This window comes from Pseudorca crassidens, chromosome 12 (genome assembly GCF_039906515.1).
Source record: "Pseudorca crassidens isolate mPseCra1 chromosome 12, mPseCra1.hap1, whole genome shotgun sequence".
In the NCBI taxonomy this organism is placed as follows: Eukaryota; Metazoa; Chordata; class Mammalia; order Artiodactyla; family Delphinidae; genus Pseudorca; species Pseudorca crassidens.
This window is the reverse complement of record NC_090307.1, coordinates 4608803-4629597: the sequence shown is the minus strand read 5'-3', so window position 1 is coordinate 4629597 and position 20795 is coordinate 4608803. Positions and strand designations below refer to the sequence as shown.

The following is a 20795-nucleotide window of genomic DNA, read 5'->3' as shown; positions in this document are numbered from 1 at the left end:
AGGTCTACAGCAGGGGAAGGACATGGTGAGCCTGGAACATCTTCTGCTAGAAAGTAAGGAAGAGCCTGAACGCTAAGAGGAGTGATGTCAAAAGGACATAGAAGCCAGCTTTAAGGGGCTTCCAGTGGCCAATTTGGGGATAGTATGAGAATTACAAAGCATAGTTATGATAATTGATTATGAAGCATGGCATAAAAGTGAAAATCCCAGAGTCCATTTAAAGTGCTCTTGAAAGAGAGCTAGAGAGAGCAGATGAGACAGACAAGGGCAAAATCCTGAGGTTCTTTATAGAAGAATGCCAGCTAATAAATGTCGAAGGCGTGATAGAATTAGAACACTGCCATCCTGCAGCACTCCTTGTAATCACTGAGATGGGTAAGCTTCGTCAGTGAGCCCTGCAGCCGCTGGGAGCTGGTTGTTAGGAAGCAGGATATTCACACAGTGTCAGCTTCTAGCGGCCACGTGCATTCCTTGGCTCCTGGTCCAATTCTTCACCTTCCAGCTGAGCAGCGTAGCATCTCTGTGACCCTGCCCTCAGAGTCATCCCCCTTTCTCTGCCTCCTTTCTTCTGTCTGCCTCTTCCACTTCTAAGGACACAGATTACATTGAGTCCACCCAGATACTCCAGAATAGTTTTCTTATTTTAAAGCCAGCTGTTCAGTGACCGTAGTTCCATTTGCATGCCACGTAACCTAACAGGTTTCACGAGATGTGGAGGTGGACATCTTTCAGAAGCCATTGCTCTTGTGATGTAGAGTCAGTAGGAGAAATGCACACTTACTGCAATACTGAAAATCTATAATTCATCTGTCTTTTATACCGATACCATTAAATAATTGAAATTATTGTAAAACTATAGTATAAAAATAATCTATTCATTTAAGGACGTTTTCAGAGTGGTAATACCTTATTAATCATAAAACAGACATATCAAGCAAAATGGTAGCAATTTCTATATATTTTTAATAACAAGGGGCATTTGCTCCAAAAGTCAAATCACATTATAGATAATATATTTTTGTGTATCTAAAACTTGAATGATGACCGTGTAACAGCCACTGTGCCAAGTAATGCATTTTTATAACTTTCTGAGGTAAGTGTGATGATCCCCACACTACAAATTAGGGAGCAGAGGATTAGTGTGATTTAAAGAATTGTGCAGGATCACCCATATGGTAAGTGGTAGACTCAGGATCTGATCTCAGTGCTGCTTGACTGCAAAACCTGTGCCTTATGAAGTGTGAGCCCAGTCATTTTTATGTCCCAGTCTCAAAATTCCTCTGACTCTACGGCGGCATTTTCTAAATCCTGAAGACGCGGTTCTAGCAGATGTGCATAGATCTGCTCTGAGGAAGGTACTTAGTGGTGAGCAGGTGTAGAGAAAGTGGTCCAGTCCTCCTCCCTTGCTTGGTGCCCAGCGCTCACCAGCGCCGCCCTGACTTGAAGTCTGCAGTGTTTACTCCTCTGATCTGGGCCTGTCCAGTCTTATTCCATACCACCCCCCATCCCTACGTCTTTGGGTAACATCCCTGTTAACATTCTGCGGAACAGTCATCTGTAGGATATTTGGCAATGTTGAGAATCTGGATAAAATCTGAAGTTTTTGGCATGATTTATAAGACCCTTCACAATGAGAATTCTGCTTGTTTTCTTTGTTGTCTCAAATTTTCACTTAATTCTCTAGCAGTGTTTCTTGACCTTTCTCTGTTATTTTGTTCCAAACTGTACGCCCTGTTCCATGCGCCTGGAACCTGTGCCCACAAGCCAGTTTAACCATTCTGCTCCCAGACTTCGTTGGAACTTTTCTAGAAGCTCCTGCTGTTTGCTCTCTCCGTACCTGCTACCTCAGTCATTGCGCCTGACGCTGTTCTATCGTCCTTCATCCTTCTCCTGTCTGTTCCTTGGTTAGGTCTGAATGCTATTTATTTTTGGGTCCCTGGTGCTTGCTTATTAAAACATGTGAATCTTTTAATTAGTGTTTGAATTGAATCACACTGAATGGCATTGTAGTTCCTGTGAACATAGTGTTCCTATACAGATTCACAGAAGGGTAGGCATGCTCTTCCTGCTAACTTGGTGCCCAGTACTCGAGAGGCACTGGCCAGTGGGAATGAGGTAGAATATTGGGGGTGTTCATTATTTCTTGAACCTTCGAGCCTGGGGTGCTCAATCGCTAAAAGTGGCAAAGGTTTATATGAGGCTAAGAGTGTGTCAGGCACCAGGCATTAATCATGTAACCCTCATGACCACCATTCCATCTTATGTGAGAAGGAACCAAAGGCACCTCGTTAAATAACAGGTCTCAGTTTACAGAGAGAATTAATGGTGGCCCAGGGATGGAAACCCAGGGAGTTTATTTCCAGAGTTATACTCCTTAACTGTCAATACCATCTTGGCTCCATCTTACTTCAGAGGGAAGAAGGTTGGGTATCACCTGTGAGGTATTCTTCCCGAGTGTCTGCTGCATCTATATTAGCACCTGGAGGATTACTAGGAACCCTGAGTTCTGCACCTGGTAGGAAGGTGAGGGCCTTTTGTAGAGGCCAGAAGGGAAAGTGAAGGGATTGTGGTGGAGGAGTAGGTCCAAAGCGTGACTTGGTTACGCAAAGCACAGAACGGTGGGCTCTTTTATAGGGCTGTCTCTGAAGTTCTGACAGCAGACACAGGATTATTGGTGATGCAGTTTTTGTGTAGATTTGCTTTCTTATGAGATTCTAGGATTTAGAATATATGTATAAACACTTTGAAGAAACCAAATATGAGTTTCTTTTAAAGATATATCAAAATTCAAAGTTTAGAGTTTTCACTCATTCAGGCCATTTTTTTCTCCAAGTTAGTTAAAATTTTTATTTTTACCATTCAAAGTCAAAACTATAAAGAGGGACAAAACAGAACCTTGGGTTGCTGGACATTTGGATGTGTGTGATGGTCCATTATTCTTTGCTTGTTGCTGTCGCTCAGTTGTGGAGTGCATTATTCTTTCCTGGCCCCAGCCGCTTTCTTGGGGATTAGTGTAAACAGAAATGGGTATCGAATTTACATCTCAGGTCAGTGGCTTTCACATAGGTAGGCACTGTTGTTTGACGTGGTAGACTTGTCAGATCTTTGCATCTTGATTTTCTAGGTAGTCTTGCTGCATCTGCTGAAATTTCATTTAAGTTGTTCTGCATATCTGTTAAGATGCTATCTGAACTGGCTCAAAGGAATGGAGGCTTTCAGAGTTGAAATCCTTAAACTATTTTTTTTCTAGATGTAACTGTGTCACGGACACTATTCTAAAAATAGCAGTACTAATATTAGCTATTATTTATTAAGTTGTCTTTATCTGCTCCTTATGCCACATTGTGTTTATGTTGTTTTATTTAACTCTCACAAAACTCCTATGAAGTATTGCTTTTCTCATGTTTCAGCTGAGGAAACTGCTACTCGGAGAGTGTTCTTAAAATTCTCAAAGTTACAGGAGCCGTAAATGGCAGAGCCCTGACAGGAGTCACCTGTTCTCACTTGTACTTGAAGTGCTACCAGGGGGACAAATGCTGCGTGGTCAACCCAACCTGAGGAGTTAACCAGCCTTGACCAGGAACATGGTCACAAGCGTCTGCTTGCGAGGGCTTTGTTTCTTGTTCCTTAGGTAGCCTTGGCCAGCTAACCTTGCAGCTTGCTGTTGTTTTTTTAAATTTTCTGCTTCTTCAGCAGTGATGAAAAACTGTCAGTTATATTCTTGTTTGGTCCACTCAGCTTTTCACTGTGTGGCCCCTATGCTCTGACAAGCTGTTTGCGAGGTGTGTGGCACTGGTGTAGAGGGGGACCAGCTGGGAGAAATGGGTGGATTACTACAGATCCCTCATTAAGACTAAAAGGACAAGTGACTGTGCACGCATCATAGTCAGATAGTAATGAGTTCTTAGAAATTTTCTTTTAATTTATTGTGTTTAGATTTTAACTTCTTAGCAGCAAATGCACTTTCTTTCCTGTAACCTATAGTGCCTACATGGACCTGATCATCAGAAATTTTTGAAGAGTTGGATATTGTATCTTATAGGCCTGTCTTTCAGGAGCATCTGACCTTATTCGACAGATGAGGGAAACAAACAACATAAAAATTCAGGGAAGCTGCTGTTGCTGCTGCTGCTTCTCTTGCCTTGAGTTCAGGAGAAGCACAGCCTGTGCAAACCTGACTTTTGGCCCCTGAGTTGAGCACCCTGCCTTGCACTTGTGAGGCGGGAGTGCAAGGGTGCTGTGGCTCTGGGTGTCTCCTGCTTTTCACATCCTGTTCTCTGTAGTCACGGTTTTGTATTGTATTTGCTTTCATAGGTGAGTCAGATAATCTTTCGTGACTCACAAGTGAAATAATTCTGCAGTGAGAAAATCTGAGGGGCTGAAGGAAGAGGTTTGTATTCTGTCTCCATATAGTGTAAGAAAAATTATTTTAAAATTAGGAGTTCAAATCTGAAATGTTTGTACTAAAAAGTAGAAATCTGTAGCTAGTTTGCAAATGCTACTGTTGTGTTGTTCTTTTGACACCAAAACCAGTTTCAAATGATGCTGTTTCAGGCAGTTATAGATACTTGGAAATCAATCATACTTTAAACAGCACTACTTTTTATTATTTCAAGGTGTTCCTTTAGATTGTTAGGCACTTGCCAGATGGATAGCTTTGGAGTATATATTTCTAGCGTGAATCTTGCCCTTGAACTCAAGACCAGTAGATTCAGCCTCCTGTTAGAGACCCGTCTTGGATGTCAGTGGGCTTCCTCATTGAACATGTCCTATAATGATGTTCTCCTTCAGACCGGCTCAGTTTTTCCCGGGCTGAAATCTTTGATGTTGTCTTTGACTCCTCTCCTCCAGACTCCAGGTGCAGTCCCTAGGGAAATGTTTGGTTCTAATCACAAATACGTGTCTAGAATTTGACCAGATCTCTTCTCTACCGCCGGCCCTCGGTCCAAAGCACTGTCACCTCTGCCTGGATTATTGCAAGGGCCAGTTAGTTCCTCCCTCTCTCTGTGTCCCCGCACCGCCCCCTTCCCCTGCCCCCGCAGTCTGTGCTAAACAGAACAGCTAGAGGACTCTATTAAAACGCGAGTCCCGCACATCTGTCCTCCGTTCAGACGCCTGCGACGCTTTCCTTCTCACTCAGTGCCAGCCCAGACTGTGTGGCCTAGGAGCTTGGTACCTCCCCCAGTGCCCGGCCACCACCTCGTCCCTCCTCTGCTCCGCATTCCACTGCGGACGGCCCCACGGGCTCGTGCCCCAGGGCTCCGTGGCTGCCCTTCCTTCTGTGGCCTGCTGCCCCCTGCTTGGTGGAATACCCAGCTCGCCACTGCAGTCCTGAGCCACCCAAATGTAAAATGCTGATCCCCTGCTGAGGTTTCAGCTCTTCCTTCTCTATTTTGTTTTTTCTCCCACCACTTTTCTTCACTCTTTAAGATGCTCTGTATTGTAGCTTTTGTTCTTGTCATCTGTTTCCCTCACTAGGTTTTACGGTTTCCGAGGCAGGGACTTCTCTTTGTTTGATCACCTGTGTACCACAGTTGCCTAGACCGTTCCTGTCTAGGGTAGGTCCTGCTTTTAGCATACGCATTAGCTTGTGTACACATGATTAGGGGAGTCCGTGCGGGAGCGTGGCAGGCTGAGTGCTGCTGCTTCGTCCTGATGAGAAGCCACAGGTTATAGAAGGGAGGCTCCGTGAAGACGCGACTTTAACCGTCTGATTTTGCATCCTACATGCAGAACCTGCCCATGGCTGGTACATAGTCACCAGTGAATGAATGGAAACAAGCAAAGTGTTAAGTCACGTGTGCTCATTGGGAGCAAGGCATTTCAGTTGTATAGCTTTTCAGATTCAGGATTATTTTTGTTTTATTTCTGGTGGTATCTAGATTATAAACTTTCCAAAACAACCATTATTATGTTAAAATATTAATACTCTTATGGTGGCAGTGAAGGATAGTCTCCGTTCAGTAAACACAAATTACTGGCAATCTTATTATCCATGGAGGTTGGGAAGTTTATTTTAGTCGGTCATGCTTGGCTTATATTGTTTCACTGCAGATGATGTTGAGACTTTTACACTACACATACTTCAGTTAGACCAAATTAAAAGAATTTATAGTTACTTTATGTCGGGTTTTGGATGAATAAATATTTTGCATTTGACTACAATTGAGCTGTGTTTTAGTATTGTAAATTCTTCCCCATAATAATAAAAAATTGTTATTCCTGTAGATAATTTAGTATTATAGACATCCAGCAGATTATGTCAGAATGTTAAATTATAAGAAGAAGCTTTCCTTCTCTGTGTACTTTAGTTTGTTCCCCTGTGCAGTGTAATATTTTTGTTTTACTTCTTAAACCTGAAACATTTTAATTAATAACATTTTTGTCTTTTAAAAGCTACACTGTGGTTTCTAAGCTCAGATCTCTTAAATTATACTTGGTCATATAAATAAGCTGTGCTTTGCAACTCTGGGTTCTTAACCTTTGCTCTTTGCTATTAGCTTTATGTTTTTTTAATTATAGGAAAATAGAGGACAGTAGGGAAGTTATGACTTCAATGGACTGTTGTTATTGCTGTATTCTTTTTTAAGGAAATGAAAAATATTATTTATTTTGTTCAAATCAAACAGAAACAAATATAGAATATCTTATACTGTAATTTTTGTTAAGCACTTAACATCATCACAGTTTGATTCTTTGTATGTAATAATCATTTTTTCATTTTATGGATTGGTGGTATGATTGGTTATTTATAGTTGTAAAGCATGTGTTGTCCATAATTGTTACTCAGTGTAGAGAAAAGAATGAATGCTATTTTTAGTGTTATACAAATGCATTACTTGAATAATGGACTCAGTCATTAAAAAAATGCAAACATATTATTTTAGCCTCAAAACTGAGGTTCCCTAATATTATATGAAAATAACCAAAATAGACCAGACATGAAAAGGAGCATTCACATTTTTGTCTTGGCTTTTGACACACGTCTCTTCCATAAGGCCACAGAACTTTATAGTCTTGTGTTGCCTGTTTGTGCAAACACGTCCAGATGAATTCAGTGTTTAATGGTAAGAATCTTATAACATGCCAATTTGATTTGTAGCCCTTCATATCATAGAATGCTAATTAAAATCATATTTTTGCACATGCCATGCCTTTCATGTATATATGCAAATAGATTCTGTTGCCTTTCAGCTATTAGTAACTTTATGAAGGACAGCTGTAATACGTAATTAACAAAAATGTTTGCAAGCCCCTTTTACACTTAAAGTTACAATAGTAAAATTTTTTTGCTTATCAAGAGAGCCATTTTAGTCTGATGCTTCTGAATGAGATCTAAATTGTTTTAAATACTCACACGACGTAATTAAATTGTGTTGTACTCTATATATGCAGAAGAATGGTGCACTATGCACTTGCTCCTGATTCCTGTCCATTTCATATCTATGTCAACAAAATTGAATTAAGTGATCTGATTTGTATGTAAAATAAGATAGCATGTCAGGTAATACTTTTTGCTTGTTTTAGTTATTGATACCTTCTGGGCACTTAAGTACATTTTTTTTTTTTTTTGCTTGTATTGCAGACATGGTAAACATATCATTTTTAAAAAACCTCTCCAAATAATTACCATGTTTTTAAGGAAGCTTCATGAAGGCTATTCATTTTCTCTTTTACAGTCCCTTAAATGTTTAATAAAATGACATTTCCTCAAACTCATTTCATGATTGAAGTGTGGGATCAACTAAGGGGCAGGGAATGTGATACTGAGGTGTTGCTTTATCTTTCTTACTAACTGACAGTGAAGACAGTGACTAAAGAACTAAAATCATTGGTTTGGTCCCTGTTCGTCTACTCAAGTGAGAAAATGAACCAGTGAATTTAAATGCAGCTATTTCTTCTGGTTTTCAGGTATTGCAGTATATTAATCTGTATGCAAGCTTTCTGCTTAGAATTTAGTGCCATTGTAATGTGCATTTTCATGTTATAGATATATATTCATGTTACATATATATATTTATATATAAAATCCATGTCTATTTTTTAAAAATTTAGTATGTATTTCTAGCAGAGAGTTAAGTTTTAGTTCTATAATAACTTTTCTTTTTTTTTTTTTTTTTTTAGGGTTGCTTTTGTAATGAAGAAACACCTAAATACTCATCTACTGGGAAAACATGGAGTTGGCACACCAAAAGAAAGGTAATTTTCATCCATTTTTAAAAAATTTAACTAATATAATTATGTTTTCATTTTAGATTTTGTTTAGTGGGGTGACTCCTAGAACTTTATCAAGTCAGTTTGTCATGTTCTACATTAGTGGTACTCTGTTGTTGAATATCATATTTTATGCCATTCTCCCATAAGAATTTTTTTTAACAACTTTATTGGAGTATAATTGCTTTACAGTGTTGTGTTAGTTTCTGCTGTATAACAAAGTGAATCATCTATATGCATACATATATCCCCATATTTCCTCCCTCTTGCGTCTCCCTCCCACCTTCCCTATCCCATCCCTCTAGGCGGTCACAAAGCACCTAGCTGATCTCCCTGTGCTATGCGGCTGCTTCCCACTAGCTATCTATTTTACATTTTGTAGTGTATATATGTCCATGCCATTCTCTCACTTCGTCCCAGCTTACCCTTCCCCCTCCCTGTGTCCTCAAGTCCGTTCTCTTCATCTGCGTCTTTTCCAATAAGAATTTAATGTTGCATTTTAATTGTAGAAAATTCAATCTAAGAATATTTGAAAAGATTTGAGGGATTTGAATTTGTGAAACAACCTTGAAACAGTAGAAGAGTTAAATTAGAGGGAATTGACCTCTGCAAATGCATCAGAATGAGCTAAAATAAATATGTAAAACCAAACTATTTTCATTTGAACTTTGTGTATTTTTATTTTGAGGTTTTAAAATAACATTTTTTGAATTCTTACTGTAGAATTAAACATTGCTGATGTTAAAAAAGAAATACATCTTGTGTCATCCTCCAAATAATACTACGGTTGCCATGTCATGAAAAATAACACTACAATTACTGTGTCATCAACTGCCAGGTTTTCTTTTTTCTTGCTACTGTATCATAATTAGCTTCATCACATAGACTTAATTATATTAGGTGAACTGAAATACAGCAATGTCAGCTACCAGGTGAGCCTGGCTACTTCTGAAACTCTAAATCTTTAAAATGTGCAGCTCCCTCAGCACTAGTGCAAGCACTCTCACCTCCTTCAAAGACCTGGTAGGTTTTCAGCTTTCCCCAAATCCTCCAAGATGGTATCTGAAATTCTGCAGACACTCCTAGACACTTTTGTTTTAAATACTATTTGAAAATGTCAGTCATGATGCAATTTATTCTATCATTCTATAGCCTAGGGCTTCTTCTGCCATGTTTGTAAATGTTTAATAAATTTTTAAAAAATTTAAAATACTCATCAATATGTTCTGTGTTTACAAGGAATTTAACTTGACTTTTCTATTGGTGGCATATTGTTTTTCTTTAGCATTTTAGTTTGGACATGACTACTGTGTCAGAATATTGGAATGTTACATATGCCTACTTTCTGCCTTTTGGTTTCTCATGCTTTTCTTTGTAACATTATATTTAACTTGAGACAAAATTTATGTGTTGAACAGATCCTGAATGCATTATTCTTGAAATTCAAAAGATTTTGTATTATTTAAATTGTAATTTGGAACCTGTCAAAGTTATATTTTGTAAGTATTTAAGAAACAAAACATTTGTAGTTATTGTGTTCTTGTTGCTTTCATTTGCATTATCTCATTAATCATTATATGACATTATCAGTGGTGCATTGTTATTCTATTATAGAACTAAACACAGATTCAGGAATATACAACAATTTCTTCAATATCTCATCATTAATAAGTGTTGGAATTGTTATTTTCCTAATTCTGGTGCTCTTCTGTGTACTGATTATATTATCTCACGTTGAAATCTTTACATATAGGTACTTAGGGTGTTTTATTCACACAATAAATTTGAATGAAAACAATCTAGATCAGATAATTAGTAAAAATAAAATGTTTCCCTACTATATAACTCGTATACATTTTGAACTCAAATGTATCATTTTTGCTTTTTATTTAGGAATTTTAAAAATTTGAGTATGTCTGTTCATATGGTTTCATATTAATGAAAAATTCAACATCTTAAACATATATTTATCCTCCAAGCACCTTAAAAACAGTAGATACCTCCTATATATGGTGCTAGGAGTTTGAAAATTCTTAGGTTTTTCCATTTTCCATTTACTTTTTCCTGTGCGTTCCAGGATAACTCTCTGTTGCTTTCACTCATTTCAGTCCCTAATACAAAAAGAGAGGCTAAAAAGAGGCAAGAGAAAGATTGCATGTCTTTTTTAGCCTTTGAGGTATGGTAAGCTTTTTCTCCAATTTTTACATGATTTTTGTCCTCAAATGAGGAGATGAGTCTCAAATGGGAAAGTATTCCTCATCTTCTGGGTTATTACCTTCTAAGTAGTCCAAGTGCAGAGTTCATCTACATTCAACATTAGACTAAATTGTTTTTCCTACCAAAAATTCTGTGTTTCAGAGGACCTGTTGTTTATGATATCTGTTTATAGATAGGGCATCCTCTCTTCCTGATAGAAATACTGAGTTGGGATACCAGGGCTTCAGCCGCAGCATAATTTCCCAGTAGACGTCCATAGCTGGAGAAGGCTAAGATTTAAGTAGCAAAATCTAGCACGGTAAATACGAAAGGCTCCTTCCTTCCAGCCACCTTCCTCCATTCCTTGGAGAGGGAATTGATGCCTTTTAACAGTCTTAGGAAACAAAGAAACTCTTTATCAGCATATTCAACCATCACTTTGGGCATAACTGTTCTCTAAATTAAGTTAAACATTTTTTTCTTACCTACTTAAAACATTAATGCCTTGGCCATAGTTTTGCAAGCTTGCTATATTTTAATTTCTCTAGGACAATATAATCAGTTTATTCTTTTTATGTTTTGAATTTGATTCTCCCCTCTTATGCATTGCATATTATAGCAAATAGTAATAGAAGTTAGCTAAATAGGCTGTGACAATTAAATTAATAATGCATTTTGTTTGCAAGTATTTAGGCCTTGTGCTTTGACTGATATATGCAAAAATGATAATTTATTACAAATAAATCATATTCTTGCACTATAGTTTGATGAACTAGTGAATTTTGTCAGCATGACTGTCATTAGCAACAGAAAAGTAGATAATTTCAAATATATATTTTTTGACTCTGTGAACACCTGAAGTGATGGCTTGTGTAAGAACATACTTTTTTGTCCCTAAATTTGCATGAACTTATTTTAAGGTAGTATATTACTATATTTTAGAAGTCTTGTACACTTATATATAAACAACTAAATATAGCCACATTCAGTTCACATTCCAAAATGATAAACTCCAATTAATTTGCAAGTTCATTCTAAAGTATTCCTTATTTTAAGTAAGTAATTCTCTTTATAATATAGTTAGCCAAAGTAGCTTTCTGACTCTCTGAAATCTCTAATAGAAATCTAGAAAACGAGCTTATCCACAATTATCACAATTGAAACAGCCATAATAAGTATATCTTATGTGAAAGCCAGGTGCATATTACAATAGAAAGAGATAGCATTTGTAGTTCAGTGCTTGGAAATCAGCTGGGCTTTGAATGACTGTGCAAACAGGAGGAGGGGGAAATGATTCACTCAGAATTTCTGATCTGATACATTGCTTTTGTGGTATCTGGGACAATATCAGGAAATGTCTATACTGGCAGTATCTATGGAAGGCTGATGTGCTCCCCAAGCCAGTTTTACCAGTAAAGGATTTTAAGTTGGATGTGTATATCTGAGAATCTAAGAGCTAAATAATGTACCTAGTTTTTCAAGTTATTAATGAATATCCAGATTAAAACCGTAGTATTTTTTCAATGAAGCAATTTTTGCAGGAGTCTGTGAATATTCTAAGTCTCAGATTGTGCCTTATTGTCAACCTAGCTGTGGGGTATCTTCAGGCCCCTGGGGGCAGGCTCAGGGCTGGCCAGTGAATTTGTTCAAGTGAATGGGTTTCCCCCAGGCCTTCTTCAGATTCCTGAGCCCTGATGTTTTTGTTGGCTTCTCTCCTTTATCAGACATTTGTCACTTGTGATTGGGCATCTTACTTTTAACAGTATCTTTGAACTTATTGATAATAAAATATTTTCCCCTCATTTTTACATATACCAGATATTATGTAGTCTGAGTGTGGGATAGAAATACTGGCAGCCCTGACAGTGGTTCTAATTTGTTATGAGCAATTGCTATAGGACAGGATGTTGTGTAAGTCTTTTGGAATCTATCTCATCTCCTTTCTCAAAAACTTTTTTTTTTGAGCAGTCTGCGGGCCTCTCACTGTTGTGGCCTCTCCCGTTGCGGAGCACAGGCTCCGGACACGCAGACTCAGCGGCCGTGGCTCACGGGCCCAGCCGCTCTGCGGCACATGGGATCTTCCTGGACCGGGGCACAAACCCGTGTCCCCTGCATCAGCAGGCAGACTCTCTACCACTGCGCCACCAGGGAAGCCCAAGAACTTTTTTATTTATATGGTAAAAATTGTGTGAAGGCATCATCATTGTTTTCTGTCTCTCAGTTTAGATGTAAGCCTCACCCTTTTTCTTTTTCTTTCTTTCTTTTTCTCTTTCTTTCTTTCTTTCTTTCCTTCCTTCCTTCCTTCCTTCCTTCTTTCTTTTCTTTCTTTCTTCCTTCCTTCCTTTCTCTCTCTCTCTCTCTCTCTCTCTCTCTCTCTCCCCCCCTCTCTCTCTCCCCCCCTTCCTTCCTTCCTTTCTTTCTTTCACATCTTTATTGGAGTATAGTTACTTTACAGTGGTGTGTTACTTTCTGCTTCATAACAAAGTGAATCAGCTACACATATACATACTGAAGCATGAGAATGTCATCCGAAACCCAAACATTTCCTGGGAAAAGCATATATACGTGTACGTGCACAGTTGTTATTGAAGCTTTGCCAGTGATACTTTGGGTTCATTAGAAACTTAGGTTACTTTTAATTGAGAGAATAATACATTTTTTAAAAACTCTGAATTACATATATTTAGGTAGACTCAAATTTTTCCTATTAGAAGAGATTATATTCATAATGTGAGGTCAGCTCCTGCTGTTGTCACTTGATTGTCCATTTTAGATAAGTAACTTGCCTTTTGGCTAAGTTGTTATTGCTTATATTTTCTTTTATTAAAGGATCAACCATTTTCCTTAATATTTGTTCCATGTGAATTTCTGTAAGGTAAATTCTGTTTTCTATTTTATCATTGAAACAGGTAGCTTATTCTCATGGATGCATTGAGATATTTCATTCCGTGTTGAGTGTCCTCGTCTCTGAAGAGTGTTCTTTATAACACTTGTCAGTCACGTTGTGTTTTCTGGCTCAGGTCTGCTGTCCCGTCACCACTGCTTATTGCTTTTCGCTTATCGGTTTCCCCTCTCAGTTCTTCTCTTAATCAATGGCTAGTGCTTTTTTTTCTTTAATGAGGCCCAATTTTGGGGGAAAAAAAGTGTCTATGGGCTCCCGTCTGCTTTAAAAAATATTTATATAAGAAGTGACTCTGTTGAGCCAAAATGGAGGAGAAACATTTCAATTCATTCTATCTCGGATTGCTTATTTTAATGAGTGGGAGGTTGTTATATTTCAGTGACTTACTATTGCTTTTGCGTGAGCTTAGGACTCCTTTTCTGCCATCTTCTCCCATTTCTCCATCTGTAGACAGCATCTAGTATATAAATAGTATCCTATGATCATTTGACATCATTTTATTATAAGAAAGTTGGATTGAATAGACAGCCCTGCTAAATAATTATTTCTATGTGGAATGATAGAAGCCACATCACTCATGTAAAGCCAAGGTTGTTATTTTTAGAAAACTCCCTTCTATATTTTACTGACTTAATCTGACCACTTATTAAGGTACATAAGGAGATAGTATATATTTTCCACTGAAGTTATCTTGTTAGCATTTGGGTAGTATTTCTAAATTAAATGGATAATTAGGATGTTCTATGGTTGCTTTATGACAAATGTTTTCTTACTGAAATGGGTATATTCTAATTCTTACTTTATAAATTTTCCAGGTGAAAGTTAGCAAAAGTTAGCATCATTGGTGAGAATATCAGGATCTCAGCTCCTCATTTGTTTGTTGAAGTTTCCAACTTACTTTTTGGGGAGGTGTTTGGACCTAGTTACAAATGGTTCTCATGACTCATCTCTGAGGGGATAGAAAACCCGCTTTTCACGCTCATAACTTCATTGGGGCCCTCAGTTTCCATGAAGCAACGGTAGCCCTGCTCCTACTTCAGTTGCGTAGTGCAAAGCTATGTGGAATATCTGGATTCTGTATATTTGTCCTATAATTTAGTTTGCTGTTCTGAATAAATATTCTTTCTACTCATTTCTCAATGTGCTTTCAGTTTTACCCTTCAATCAGTCCCATCCCTAGAGAGCTGCTTTCCTTTGCCCCCATTGGTTTTGTTTTCTTCCTCCAATAACATTTTGACTGATTTTGTACTTAGTTTTTATGATAATGACTTAAATTTCAGAATGTTTTAAGAAGTAACCTTATAAAATGCATGTCTTTATTGTAAAGATCGTGCTCAGGGGCGCAGCTCCTGAACACATGTCATATTTTCCTGGTGAGATCCTGGGGGTGGGGGGGCAGTGTCTTTCTGGTCTCTCTTCCAGGAAAAGTTGTGCCTTTCTGAAACAACTTGTCATTTTGGTCTTAAGTACTAGCAAATCGTGAGTATAATTGAGTATTCTTCTTCATGTTTACTGCTGGGAAGCTCAGTGCCAAAATTGTAATTCATCTCTAGAAATCAGGATGGACTTCATGGAATGCATTTTATTTACTACTGTTATTTCTAGTTTCATCCTTTTTCCCTTATGGGAAATTCCCATTTTATGTGAGTGGTATATTTTAACAACCTCACATAAATCACAGTTCACATAATTCAAGGGAAGTTTTGCAATGAGAATTTTTGTGGAGTAGGGTCAGTATTTGTCTGGGAGGACATGTGTCTCCAGCCCTGTGGTTTGGGGGCATTGTGTCGAGCAGTGTGCAGCCCTGTTATGAGACATGTTTTTAATTGTCCTTGCCCTGTTATATGAAAATTTAGTGCACTTTAATGGTGCTTTTTATTTTTTGAGATTATCTTATTTTGAGGAATGCTTGCTCCTAAAGTGTGCTGAGCAGACATGGTGTGTAGTCCCCAGCCAAAGAAGGGAGGGTTGCTTAACTTTTATAGCAGGGTCCTTGCTCTCTGCTCCATCAGAAGTAACTGCTGCTCTTAGCGCATCACAGTTGTGCTGATAAAATTCCATGTTTACTACTCTAGGGGAGATTTTCATGTTAGCAGTAGGGAAAGTCTAAGTGTTAGAAGTATGTGTGTGTTACAGAAATGTAAGATTGTTTTCTTTGTTTTCTAAAACATTTTAAAATTTTAAGCTAGTATTTTATTGAGCGTTCATCTCTGTGTGTTTTATTCCTGGGCATTTAAATAGACACGGATATTATATGATTCTTGTTCTTTAGAAGATATTGTAGGTTATGCAGTTATCCATAACATGTGAAAAGAAAAGCTACACAATGATACAAAAGAAAGTTTTAGAAGCGGGAACAATTAATCTTGCTTAAGAGGTATTATGGGGGATGCTAATGAAGACACCTAATTTATTCATTAATTTATTCTCCCAATAAACATTCACTACATCTGCTATTTACAATTACTGCTGTGTTCCAAAACTGAAATGGCATGTCGTGTTTGAAGATGATACACCCTCCGTTCTCACGCCCCTTCAATTTAGGGTTGATGGACTGAGGCTAAGGATAGAGGGATAATACGCACATACAGGAAAAGGAGAATTTTATTAGGAGGCGCTGACAAAAATACAGTAGGGTGCTATTCCAGAGAGTGTCTGGGCCGGGTGTTGCTTTAGGATGAGTGCTCAGGAAAGACCTTTCTGAAGGGGTGCATTTTAAGTGAAGCGTAGATTCGGAGCCCTCCCAGCAGAGAGCACAGTCAGAGGCCTCCGGTGAGGCGTGCGCGAGCTTGGTGAGTCCTGCCCCACTGCGCCCTGGGGCTGGGGGAGGGCAGAGGGGGAGATGAAGAGCTAAGACCCCAGCTGTGCGCTGTTTAGGAAACGGTCACCCGTGGCAGTGTTTCCTTTAGCGGGATCGTGGGGCGGGTGAGGGTGGGCCTGGGCAACTGAGTCGGAATCCGGCTGGGAAAGAGCCTTGAATGCTGTGCCGGCTTTACCTCTTACTCTGTACAGAAGAGGAAGCCAGCAAGCCGTCAGTGGAGTTCAGCCCCGGCCGGGACAGTGTGGGCAAGTGGGTTAGCCGGTCACAGCGGCATTTCCTGGAGACCCTCACCGGCTCTCCCTGCCTCGCCTGCTCCCTCTCTCCCTCAGTGCCAGTCACCTTGCCTGATTCAGTTGCGGAGCTTGCCTGCAAATAAGCCGTTTAGGCATTGGTTTTACAGGCAGACCTTGTTTTATTGTGCTTTGCAAATATTGTACTTTTTACAGATCGAAGGTTTGTTCCAACCCTGCATCAAGCAAGCCCATCAGCTCCATTTTTCCAGCAACATTTGCTCACTTCCTGTCTCTTTGTCACATTTGGTAATTCTCACAAGATTTCAAACTTTTTATTATTATTATATTTGTTATGGTGACCTCTGATCAGTGATCTTTGATGCTCTCACTACGACTCTGAAGGCTCAGATGATGGTTAGCATTTTTTAGCAATAAAGTATTCTTAATTAAGGTATGAATATTGTTTTTTAAGACATGATGCTATTGCACACTTAACAGACTACAATATAGTGTAAAGGTAACTTTTATATGCACTGGGAAACCGAAAAATTCATGCTACTGGCTTTTCTGTGACACTTGGCTTTAGTGTGGTGGTTGGGAACTGAACCTGCAGTGTCTCCGAGGTCTGCCTGTATTTTGTTAGACACATTCTGTTCCCAACTGCGTAACGTATTTCTTCCTTTCTCTATACTTTTGTTCTTCCTATTCCTCATTACACTCCTACTACATTCCATCTTTCCTGGTTATCATTCCAAATCATTATTTTATTTCAAGCTTCAGTCTGAGTTTCTTCCTTGTGTATTCCATCTCTAAATGATTTTGCTTTTTTCATCATATTCCTATGGAACCTTGGTGAATAAAATATATATATTTCTCTCTCCATCTCCCAAAGTGGAAACCCAAAAGGCTATAATGATACTGTATATGTTATAATGATTTAATCTAGTACTAGCTCATTGAGTTATTAGACCAGAAATGTATGGTTTAGTACTGATAATCTTTATTAAAATGACATCTGTTTTGTTCTATTGCCTCCTCTTTCATTCCTATCTAGAAATAAAAGTGAATTCTGTGGAGATAGTGAACTATACCTTTTCTGCTATGAATGTTCTAATTGCTTTTGCATGTGATAATACATTGTTGTTTAATGTCACAAGTTAATTTTTTAAGGGTTTTGGTTTTTTTCTGCTACCATTTAGTAGTTCAGTCAGATCTTGGATATAAGAATATCTGCCGTTTTAACCCTTTTTGAAGTCAGTGAATAAGTGATCCCAAATATGATCAATCAGATATGTTAAATGTTCAGAATATAGGTGTTTTCCCTTGGCAGGCATCTAGAATATTTTTGGTTATTCTCTCCTTTTATTTCACTTAAATTGCTTTTAGAACACTGGGGCTTATGCATCTGGACTCTGATTAAAATATGCCTTAAGCTCTTATCCTTAATTCCCCATCAGTGCCAGAATTAAAGAGAACAAAGACCTATATGTTCACTGCAGCCTTCAATTAGGCCTAATTACCAACTTTCATACAGTTTCATTATACAGTACTGACTTCTTGTGAGATGTTCTTTATATTCATGATGTCTTGGTAGTTGCTTATAAAAGTGCAAGTTTAAATTTTTTCCTGAGGAATTTTCAGGAAACTTACAACCTTTCTGAAGTAATTTTTGTAAAGTTGGATCAAAGCAATATGATGATCCATTTTAACAGATGAAAAACAAGATGTTTACATTTCATTATGCCACAGAACTCTGATAGGAAAACTCAAGGGTTTACACAGGGTATTCTCTAAGATATCTCCTCCCACCCCCAGTTCGTAGTCCTTGGGTCACTTGAATAATCCACTGTGAGCTTCAAACAAAGGGCTTCTCCACCAACCCTGTGCTGCTCTCGCCCTCGTACTCAGAGAAAACAAGCAGGCATTGATGTTCTGTAAGAGACTGGCCGATCTTGTAGTAGTCCTGATGTTCCACAGAATGACTCTCTTCTGCTGCTGCAGGTCCTTCATTCCCTTTCAAAAGAATCATGATGTCATTTGATACGTTCTAAGATATTAGCACCTCCTAAGGTTGAATCATATGAAATTAACACTTAGGTTAAAAACCATCAAATATTGGCAATTTCATTTGAGTCAAACCTAATTCTATTTAGAACTGTTTCTAGCATATGATGTCAATATAGAGATCTGCTTTTCAGTGAAGTAATCATTTCCATTGAGTTTTAAAATCTTCTTTTTTTTTAAAATTTTATTTATTTATTTTTGGCTGCGTTGGGTCTCCATTGCTGTGCGTGGGCTTTCTCTAGTTGCGGCGAGCGGGGGCTACTCTTCATTGTGGTGCGCAGGCTTCTCATTGCAGTGGTTTCTCTTGTTGCGGAGCACGGGCTCTAGGTGTGCGGGCTTCAGTAGTTGTGGCTCATGGACTTAGTTGCTCCGCGGCATGTGGGATCTTCCTGGACCAGGGATCGAACCCGTGTCCCCTGCATTGGCAGGCAGATTCTTAACCACTGCGCCACCAGGGAAGCCCCTCCACTGAGTTTTAATGTAATCCAGTTCTTGCTTTTTTTTATAGACAGTGATTCCCTAGACATAGTGTGATGCAGTAAGTATGATACAGAAATTGGGTCAGGATAACAGGAAAGCTGTCTCAGCAGACTTTTTTTTTTTACTGTTTCCACTCAGTGTCCACTGAAAGCCATGTCTGCAGGTCTTCTAGGTCTGTGTCAGCTGCAATTTCAAGGCCCAGGTTTTGTCTCACTGTGAAAATCCTTCCCTGGATTTCCGTTTTATGTAATCGCTTCTTACTACTAAGAGGACTGATGTACGACTTAGCACTTTCCATTTGGATTCTCTTTTTTGTTTAAAACACAGTGGGTGTATGCCGTGGGTCCACACTAGATAATTTCTTGAGGGTGTGGTTGGCAACTTTCCTTCTCTGTCTCAGCTTTTTCAAAGGTGACTGACATTCAGTGAATGTTGATAGATTTAAGATATTAAAGTCCTCATTGAAATTTTTCTTTTTCAGGATGGACTTTTTCTTAGCTGGTCTAACATATGATTTATAGTCACATTTCTAAAAAGGCAGTGCAAACTAGTGTAGTTGTATGTAACTGTCGATGTCCTGTCTCTTAATGGAGTCAACCTCAAGTGCATTCTTCCTGAGTCACTGTAGCTTTATCACTTTCTCCTGGGAGGCCCAGGACACATGTTCTCATTTTTCAGGGTTATGGTGACATGGACATGAATTTATAGTTATACAAGTACAAAAAACATCATACTATATATAAACACAGCATCTTATAATTTTAAAAATGCTTACTTTTAGATAAAAACATGTTAAAGAAATTTTTAGTTGCTAAGGTCTAAACAATATCTGTGTCTCCTTTTTCATGCTAATCTGGTGGAGAAAAGGATTATGGGAAACAGCAGATTCAGCAGAACATATATATAATGAAGTTTTTATTTAAATTATACCCAAATTTTCTTTCAAGTTAATTAAAACAATAATTTTCCCTTTCCTTCTCACAGTGTATTATAATATGGAGAATGTCTTTTTCTCATTTCACATTGATAATTACATAATATGGATATGCCATATATTTTTGGCAACTAGAAAGTGGCAGTCTTATTGCTGGATATCAGGTCTTTAAAATTTTATACGCTTTCCTTTTTCTAAAAAAATATTGTTTGTATGATAATCATATCTTGAAGATCAGGAAAATTTTTAACAAGAGAACTAGCCCAATGCTTATCATTTATTAGTACTCATAGTAATAGCAGTATATGAACATATTCAAAGTCTCAGTGAATTTCTGAGTTTTCTCTTTTTAATAAACAGGGAAAAAAACCTTACATAGAACACTGCTGTGTAAAACCAGTAAAAACCAAGTGCTCTGTCTGAAGCTGCAAGGGGGGCTGGGCCAAAGACCATGTCAGTGGTGGGGCCCCTTCTCTGCATCTCAGAGAAGCTGTGGCTTCCTCATCAGATTAAACAGAATCTCTTTATACGTCGAGCTCTTTTACTTGTATAGTAAGCCATTGACTTCTGCAGCTTTAGCATTTATAATACTGTTGATCCCTAAGTGATGAGACATAATGTAAATTTCTGTGGAAATTCCAGTTTGAATCTGATGTGCTCAGGTGCCGCTGAGTCTGAGCCCTTGACTTAGCTGGTGTTAGATCTCAGTACAGCTTTATTTACTGTGCTCTGCTTGTCATAGGTATCTGTGCCTCTGAAGAAGTGATTAAAACCAAAAGTCTAAACAGATCCAACTGCTGGAGTTGATGAAAATAAAGAAAGAATGAAAACAATGTAAGAGTGTAATCATTCTTAGCTAGAGATGTAAGGTTGGGATAAATTAAAATCCTGGAAGGTAATGTTCTTGTTTTCAAGTTCAGTAGTAAATTCATAGATATTCATTATATTGTT

General features: G+C 38.2%; 1 protein-coding gene across 2 annotated transcripts in view; it reads left to right on the top strand.

Moving 5' to 3' along the window:
- Positions 1-20795, top strand: part of ZNF407 (zinc finger protein 407) — a 480028-nt gene that overhangs the window by 147390 nt on the left and 311843 nt on the right. For both annotated transcript variants that reach the window (XM_067698828.1, XM_067698827.1), the window contains exon 4: positions 8125-8199. In XM_067698828.1, the coding sequence (XP_067554929.1) occupies positions 8125-8199 (75 nt within the window). The remainder of the gene's footprint in view (positions 1-8124; positions 8200-20795) is intronic.